Raw genomic sequence first — 10,024 nt, 5'->3', positions numbered from 1 at the left:
TTTTTAAATTACAGATATTTTTATACTGTCCTATTTCTTCTTATCCCTCATAATCAAGTCTATCCTTAACACCTCCTAATACTAATTAATATCTATTACATTTACCCATACCACCAATGCCACAACAACAATATAGTAGAAGTCGTAGACAACACTTACTGTTTGATTTTATGTCAGACATAATTCAATAATATTTACAGTTTTTACTGATTCCTAATCCTAATTCCTAATTCCTAATCCTACAATTTCTACATATTGTATCAATTAACACTGTCAATATAAAAATAGGAACTAAGTACTAAAGCGACTGCTGCATATTATTTACATAAGTTTTTGCTATTATTGAGCTCCCCTCTCAATCTGTGAGGTACCAATAACATAGAGGGACACTATAAAATCATAAAGTAGAAATGCTACAGCTTCAGACCCATCCAGATAGATGGATAGACCCATGAACAATATGAAAAAATAAGGAAACAAACCACCCAAAACAACACAGAACACTTAAGCAACACACTCCACTGACACTACAGTACTGGGAATGTCAGAAATGGAATTCAGAAAGTTCATTTAAATTAATCTATGATGAAAAAGATGATATAATAATTGAAATCAGAGAGAAAATATAAAAAATTGAAAGATCACTTCTTTAAGGTGATAGAGATCCTGAAGAAAAATAAGTCAAAAATCCTCTAAATGAAGGAATCAATGAACCAAAGTAAAATTTCACTGGAAAGCATCACCAGCATACTAGACCATTTGGAAGACAAAATATATAATTTTGAAAATAATGTTTGTTGACCATAGGGGAAAAATGTTAAGAAACCATAAACAGAAATTCTAAGACATATGGGATAACATGAAAAGACAAAACTTAAGATGTATCAGGATAGATGAATGTTCCGATATATAAACCAAAGGGATGCACAAACTTTTCAATAAAATGATATCTGAAAATTTTCCAAACCTAAAGTCTGAAATGTAAGTTCAAATATAGGAGACATACAAGACCCCAAATATACAAAATTACAACAAACCCACACCAAGGCACATTATTATGAAAATGCTTAACATACAGAAAAAGGATAAGATTTTAAAGACTGCCAGAAAAAAGTGACATTTCACCGTTAGAATCAATCTATGTCTCAGCTGATTTCTGAACTCAGACTCTCAAAGCTAGGAGGTCTTGAAGTAATATATAACAAGCTCTGGATGAAAATAATGCTACACCTGGAAAAATTAAGCTTCATATTTAATGAAGAAATAAAAACTTCCAATGATTTAAAAAAGGTAAAAGAATCCACAAATAGAAATTTCACCCTATAAAACATACTCAATAAGATATTTCATGAATAGGAAATGAAAAACAAAGTTGACAACCACCAAAGGGAGGAAATACACTAAAAGAATAGGCAAACATAGGAGAAATTAATTCAAACTAAAAACCAGAAATAAATAAAATTCAGGGAGTAAAAATTATTTCTCAGTAATAACTCTAAGAGTGAATGGCCTAAGCCCATCAATCACAGTACATACACTTGCAGATTGGATTAAGAAAAACAAGACCCAACAATATTCTGTCTCCAAGAGACTCACATCATAGGCAAAGTTATCCACAAACTGAAGGTAAAAAAAATATCATTTAGATGGATTTCATAAATAAACAGGGGTTTCTAACCTCATATCAGATAAAGTGAACATCAAGTAAAAGATAATCTAAAGGGACAAATCAGGATATTTCATACAGTTTAAGGGAATTATATATATATATGAAAAAGACATAACAATCATAACTATATATCAAACAAACCCTACTCAATTTCAAGATCAAATAGAACATAAAAAAATAATACTGAATAACTTTAACATAATTCTTTCATCACTAGATAGATTCTACAAACAAAAGCTAAATAAAAGAGCTATAAAAATTAAAGTACAATTATTTAGAATATATATATATATATATATATATATATATATATATATATAATATTTCATCCATCAATGACCAAATACACTTTCTTCTCAACAGAACATGGATCCTTCTCTAAAATAAAACATATCTTAGGCCACAAAGCAACCCTTAGTAAGTACAAAAATTCATGATAATTCCTTGTATTCTAACAGGTTATAATGGAATGAAATTAGAAATCAATGATAAAATAAGAAAAATAAAAACTAATGTAATGCCTGGAGACTAAATTATACACTTTTGAATGACCAATGGATAGCAGAAGAAATCAGGGATGAAATAAAAAAATACTTAGTGCTAAATGAGAATAGCGACAAAACATATCAAAAATTCTGGGACACTATGAAGGTGATTCTAAGAAGAAAGTTCAATGCATTGAGCTGATTTATTAAAAAAAAAAAAAGTCACCAAATATGTAACCTAGAGTTACATCTCAAAGCCAAAAAGAACAGTTAGTCAACACCCAAAGCAGTAGAAAACAGTAAACAAATAAAATCGGAACCAAAATCAATGAAATTATATTTTAAAAAATCAATGAGAAAAATGCTGATATTTTGAAAAATAAATCAAATTGATAAACACTTAACCAAGCGCTCGCTCTCTCTCTCTCTCTCTCTCTCTCTCTCTCTCTCTCTCTGTGTGTGTGTGTGAGAGAGAGAGAGAGAGAGAGAGAGAGGTAGAGAGAGAGCTCAAAATACTAAAATTCATGATGAAAAAGAAAAAGTCACCATGGACACTATGGAAATACAAATTATAACCAGAAACTATTTAGAAAATACATACTGAAATAAAATTTAAAAAATCATGAAGACATTGGCAAATTTATATACACATATATCCTACCCAAATTGAATCAGGAGGAGATAGAAAGTTTAAATAGATCAATTTCCAGCAAAGAAACGAAAAATGGCATCAAAAGCCTAGCAGTGAAAAGAGCCCAGGATCAGATGGATTCTCAGCTGAGTTCTACAAGATTTTCGAAGAAGAATTAAAACCAATACTTCTCAAATTATTCCATGAAATAGAAAAGAAACCAACTCCATTTATTGATTTGGTTATTTGTTTTTGTTTTTGTTTCTTTTCTTTTGTTTTTGTTTTTATTTTTTTGTTTTTTTGGTGTTAAGGTTTTTGAGTGTTTTATATATCTTAGAGATTAGTGCTCTATCTGATATGCCTATGGTAAAGATTTGATCCCATTCTCTAGGCTCTCTACTCACCTCACTGATTATTTCTTTTGCTGAGAAGAAGCTCTCTAGTTTGATTCAATCCCATTTATTAATTTTTGGTTTAATTCTTGCACTATAGGAGTCTAACTAAGGAAGTTCTTATCCAACAGGATGGAGATTTGTGCCTACTTTTTCCTACACTAGGCACAAGGCCTCTGGTTTAATTTCTAAGTCTTCGATTCACTTTGAGTTGAGTTTTGTGATGGTGATAGAGATATAATTTCATTTTGTTACTTGTGTATTTCCAGTTTTCCCAGCACCATTTGTTGAAGAAGCTATATTTTTTTCAAATGTACGTTTTTGGCAACTTTGTTTAATATAAGACAACTGTAGTTATGTGGGTTAGTCTCTGTGTCCTTTCTTCTGTACTATTGGTCTACCAGTCTATTTTGGTGCCAATACCATGCTGTTTTTGTTACTATTGCTCTGTAGAATAGCGTAAGATCTGGAATAATAATGCCACCAGCTTCACACTTTTTGCTAAGAATTGCTTTGGGTATTCTGGGTCTTTTATTTTTCCAGATGAATTTCATGATTTTTTTAAACAATTGTATAAGGAATGTCAGTGGGATTTTGATTGAGATTGCATTGAATCTGTATAGTGCTTTTGGTAGTATGGTCATTTTGACAATATTAATTCTGTCTATCTAAGAATAAGGTAGATCTTTCCATCTTCTAAGGTTTTATTTAATTTCTTTCTTTTGCATGTTGTAGTTTTCATGGTAGAGGTCTTTCACCTCTTTCATTAAGTTTATTCCTAGGTATTTTAGTTTTGGGGCCAAGGAACTGAACAGACACTTCTCAGAAGAGGATTTATAATCAATCAACAAATATATGGAAAAATGTTCAACATCTCTAGCAATTAGAGAAGTGAAAATCAAAACTACTTTAAAATCTCATCTCACTCCAGTCAGATTGGAAGCTATCAATAATACAAACAACAATAAGTGTTGACAAAGATGTGGGGGGAACAAGGCACACTTACACATTGATCGTGGGACTGCAAATTGGTGCAGCCAATCTGGAAAGCAGTTTGGAGAATCCTTGGAAAACTTGGAAGGAAACTCCATTTGGCAAAGCTATCCCACTTCTTGGTTTATATCCAAAAGACTTAAAAAAGCATACTACAGGGACACATCCATATCAATGTTTATAGCAGCACAATTCATAATAGCTAAATTGTTGAACCAATCCAGATGCCCTTCAGTTTATGAATGAATAGGGAAGCTTTTGTATAAATACACAATGTATCATTAAAATAGAATAAAATCATTTATAGGTAAAAGAATGGAGTTAAATTATATAATACTACAAAAAGTAATCCAATATCAAAGAACCAAAGGCCGAATGTTTTTGTTGACATAAGGATGCTGATTCATTATGGAGATGGGGAGGAGCATGAGGTATGGAGGAACTTTAGATAGGGCAAAGGGTTTTTTTCTTTTGTGACTGGTTTGTTTTATTTAATGTTCTCTTGGTTTATCCTTTTATCACACTATGAACTATATAATTTTTTAAGTCTGAATGTTGCATAGACAACATTTGACTTATGTGTTTGTCCTTCAGTATATATTGACACATTTGACTCTTTCAAATTATACTGCAATGAACATAAGAGTGCTCATATCTCTTTGTGATCCTAATATGCAAACAATGTTTGTAGGATCCTACAATAAATGCAAAAACAAGTGAAGTCAAATTTGTATAAATTTATCCCTGATAATTATCCAACAACCTGCAGGCATTTCATTAGCATTTCAAGTTCTTTAGGGATAATCACAAATTGCTTGGTATCTCCTAAGGGAGAATCTCTACACGAAAAAGAAATTAAAAAAATTTTCTACAAAAATGCCATGTTAAGGAATACACAGGAGAATCTAGAGAGGGGTTTCATTATAGGTATCAATGGTAGTTTAATGAAGTGCTTATTTCACCTGTCTCCACAGAGATGAGCACATTTTTACGATAGCTGCTGCCTCTAATATAAGTGAACGTTTTTGATTTGACTTCTGCACTTTCTTCTACTCCATAATGTCTTAATAGCCATGGGATCTATCTCCCTTATTTTTCACACTAATTATGGAATATTTTCACCCAACTTGAATGGGTAAATGCTTATAAGCATTTTTGAAACATGCACATTGTGTGTGCTTAGATAGCATTGAATTTTGTGGGCATAGATTCTCATGTTTAACAGATGAAAAAGTGAGAGCAGAATAAGCATATAAAAGGAGACCCATTTTAAAAACAAAACTGGAAATAGCAAGGATTCACTCTTTCATCCTAATGTCCTTCTGAAGATGTAGGTATTTAGTGCCTCTCCTCATTTGGGATCCTCTTTACATAATTAGCATTTAAAGTTATGTGCACAATTGTATGAATGTTCAATCTTTTGATAAGGAAGAGTTTCCCTTCATATAGAGATATAAAAATACTTTTTTTGTTATCAGGAGACTTTTATGTATCCAATTTGATAGTCATGTAAAATGATTTTTCTTTTCTATGGGAATTTAACTAAAGGTTTTTTTCAGAGTATAACTTTAAGTACACTTGAGTATGAACATAGATTAGTAAACTATGAGGAAACAATTCAGTTATTTCTGTTGAACTCCAAAACAAAGGGGAGGAAACATCTCTGTATTTTTTTTTTTACATTGCAGCATTATGGATAGTTACTTATCATCTGCACAAATCTTTGTAGTACTTCATGATTTCACACCAAATCACAGCAAAACAATAAAAATGAGATTGAAATATTATTATTGCATTTATCGAATGGACTTCTTTAGTGTGATAATCTGATGTGTATTTTGTTATATTTAATATGAGAAAGGGTTCTAGAAGGAGTGTGGTAGGATAACAGGAAGCCACAATCATATAAATAATAATTTATATAATTTAAGACCAAATTGTATGTAAATATAAGGTGGCTTTATATATAATTTTGCAAATTGTATGATTTTTTTTGTTTGCTTGTAGCTTGCACACAGACAGCTTACACTACTATTTTTACTCTAGAATGTAATTCATTTTATTTTTTCTTATTTAGAGAATATTAGTTATCAATTTTTAAAGATATATTAATTATTTTGCCTTAAATATGCTATTCATATGTCACTATGCTGGGTTTTTAAATCTCTGGACTATCATAGGTATTCAGATACATTTTGTTTGGTTATATAGATGTTATTTGGATAATGTGCTGTCATATTCACAAAAAGTTCTCATGAAGATATTGCAAATAAGATTCTAAAACATAAGAGGAATCCATGTATATCTCATCTTCAGTTTATTTAAATATGTTTCTGTGATATTATACACAACAATAAATGTTTTATATTATATATAACTTTTAAAAATATATTTTAAAATTTTTGAAATATTTTTTTTCTCTGAGATAGTTTCCTGTATTAGAAGAGAATTTTCTGACTTTCCATTGTAGAGAATGGAAAAATTCACATATATTGTATTCTACTTGACTTATTCTTACCTATTCTTCATTCTAGCTTTTGAAAAGAAGTGGAACTCCTGTAGAGAAGACTGTACACAAAAATGTGTAAAGAAAACTTATCACAGGTAGGTTACTGATACCACTTAAAAATAAAAGCAAAATGATATTTGAGAAGCATTTTGAAATAGCATGGACATATTAAATCACTTAATCATAGTTCATCCTTTGAAATACACTGCAAGATCATGTTTGTTATATATGTGATAATAAGAATTTTAGACATATTATTGCCCAAAATTAAACTCTGTATACACTGAGTTAATATAGTATATGAACTGTATCTACATACATAGAACTCCTGTTTTGTTTATTCATGTCAAAATATTTGCAGTGTAATCTATTATAGACTTTTTATTCATGCATCTGGCCAATATCTATCAAGGAAGTTAGCAGTTCCACCTCTACCTACTTGAAATATTAGGATGTATGGGACTACGTTTTGTGTTAGGAAATCATTTGAAATTTTGAAATTTGTCATTAAAAAGCACATTATTAGACTATGTATTAAGTAATATTTTTGAACGTACTTATTAAATGTCACCATACAAATATAATGATAGAAATGAAAATCAGAATACTTAATAGTGTAATAATCATCAATTTATCTAACACCAAATATCATAATAATGTTTAAACTTAATTCATTTTTACTTTGTAAACTCTACCTATTTATGTGAATCTGTATCCCTATCTTTTTATTCCCTGGGTATCCATTTGTTAATTTTTCTGAATTTGCAATAAAGTTATTGACATAGATATTTCTTTGGCTGGATATTGGATATAGCATATTGAGCAGCTTAAACAACCACTAACCATTAGAGGTCAGTAGCAGTTCATCTCCCAGTTGGGACAATCAAAATATGCAGCAATTAAAAATGCTCTTTTATGAGTAAATTCATCCTACATGAGAACCACTGTTCCACCTCTGTGTTTATCTCTATCTATGCGTATTTATATGTGTAAGTATTGATTCATTTTCAACAATTCTAAATTAGAAAATTTGGATATATCTTATTTACACTAGATTTGCATAATTAGTCTTCATAGGATGATTGTTAAAACATGGTGACTTTCCTACTGTGTCTATCAAATCTAGGCTTTCTAACACACCTGGATGGAGAAACACAATCTCACAGTGGTTCAGGAGTTCATTCTGAAGGGCATCACAGATCGCCCTGAGCTGCAGGCTCCACTGTTTGGGCTGTTCCTCGTCATCTATGTAATCTCAGTGCTGGGAAACTTGGGCATGATCATCCTCACCAAGGTGGACCACAGCCTACAAACACCCATGTATTTTTTTCTGAGACACCTGAGTATTACAGATCTTGGTTATTCTACAGTTGTAGGCCCCAAAATGATGGTAAGTTTTGTGGTGAATCAAAATGTAATCTCATATTATTTATGTGCTACACAACTAGCATTCTTCATTTTGTTCATTGGTAGTGAGCTTTTTATTCTGTCTGCAATGGCCTATGACCGCTATGTGGCCATCTACAACCCTCTCCTCTACACGGTCATTATGTCCCAGAGGGTATGTTATATACTGGTAGCATTCCCCTATCTCTACAGCACATTTGTGTCTCTTCTGGTCACCATAAAGATATTTACGTTATCATTCTGTGGATACAATGTCATCAGTCATTTCTACTGTGATGGTCTTCCTTTATTATCTTTGCTCTGCTCAAACACACATGAAATTGAAGTGATATTTATGATTTTAACATATAGTAATTCAATTTCCTCTCTTCTGGTCATTGTTGTGTCTTACGTGCTCATCCTCCTAGCCATTCTCAGGATGAAGTCTGCTGAGGGCAGGCGCAAGGCTTTCTCCACCTGTGGATCCCACCTGACAGTGGTCATGGTATTTTATGGGACTTTGATATTTATGTATGTCCAGCCCAATTCCAGGCACTCGTTCATCTCTGTTAAAATGGCTTCCATATTTTACACTCTAGTTATCCCCATGTTAAATCCCTTGATCTATAGCTTGAGGAATAAAGATGTGAAATGTGCTCTGCAACGAATACTGAAAAAGATATGTCACATTTAACATTTTTTACATAAAATGTAAATCCTAAGAATGGGTTTGGGATGTGAACGTGCCTTGTGTTCCTCCAGAATATATTATAAGTACAAAAGGGCCCAACATATATTTAAGAATTGGCCTTCTCAATTTCCATCAAATTCCTAAAAGCTAAAACATACTAGTGAAAAAAAACAGTGAAATCTTTGCTTTCCTTGAAGAGGAAAGATACATTGTAGACACAATAATTGAGTAATTATATAGTAAAGTATAATCAGGTTTAGCATCTGTAGACCATAAAATCAGGTAGCAGATTCGCATCCTGCATGACCCTGAGGAAGAAGAGTGTTTGTGCAATAAAAGTGTGTATTGAAAAGGACTTGAAATGTTTTTTATTGAAATCTCAAGTATTATAGTAAACTTTCCCATGTCCATGTGTATGCTTGTATATTGTGTGTGTGTGTGTGTGTGTGTGTGTTTAAGCATAATCTTTCAATTTTAAACTTCATCCACTTCTGAGTGTTTTGTTGGGCTTCATTGTGATATTAGGAGGCTCACTGTAGTGTGAGCTTTGAAGGAACAGTGAGCCAAATGTGTCCAGAGGCCCTTATTCCATGTGGGAATTTTAGACTCCTTATTTTTTTTTCCCCTCATCCAGGCCCTCACTTTCATGTATGAGCTCCAAAGAGTTTATTAAAAATTTTGGTCATTTAGTAACCCTTAGCTTCAATGCTACATAGAATTTTGTCTAACTCAGTACAGGTGTATGTATGAGTGAATATACCAATTAAAATGAATTTCCTATGTTCTTTCAAAGAAGTCTCTAGGTTTTTTTTTCCTCTTCCTTACTGGAATGATCTTTATTCTTTACCATCTGTTTTTATTTAATGGATAACTATCTTATTCTTTCTTACCTCTCCAAACAAAAGTAATAGTAAGTTTTAAAAAGTGAAAGTCTATTTATGATTCTATTCTTTCTTCTCTATATGAAGTGGGCTATGATCCTCTTTATTGGGGCCAACATTCTTCACAGTAGGCAAGTGAGCATGCTGTCTTTTGGTTGGATGTGTTCTTTGACTTCATTGATTGTTTAACCCATCATGGAGGAAGCAAATAGACATAACCCCACAGGGTGGGCTTTCCTATATCTCTGGTCTGAAGCAGAATATGGGTACTGAGTCCCACACTTTTCATGTCTTCTGCACATATTCATCCACGCCACCTCTACAGTCCTCCATGATTTCATAATTTTTATTGTTTAGCATTCATGACATTATTTACATAATGAAAGG

General features: G+C 31.9%; 1 protein-coding gene across 1 annotated transcript; it reads left to right on the top strand.

Annotated features, from left to right (window-relative positions):
- Positions 1-7,823: 7,823 nt before the first annotated feature.
- On the top strand, positions 7,824-8,759 carry LOC114082447 (olfactory receptor 8K3-like). The gene has a single exon (XM_071617062.1). The coding sequence runs from the start codon at positions 7,824-7,826 to the stop codon at positions 8,757-8,759; it is 936 nt and encodes a 311-aa protein (XP_071473163.1).
- The last annotated feature ends 1,265 nt before the right edge of the window (positions 8,760-10,024 follow it).

Source organism: Marmota flaviventris, chromosome 9 (genome assembly GCF_047511675.1).
Source record: "Marmota flaviventris isolate mMarFla1 chromosome 9, mMarFla1.hap1, whole genome shotgun sequence".
NCBI classification, from domain to species: Eukaryota; Metazoa; Chordata; class Mammalia; order Rodentia; family Sciuridae; genus Marmota; species Marmota flaviventris.
Note: the sequence above shows the minus strand (reverse complement) of the source record. Positions and strands in the feature narration are given on the sequence as shown.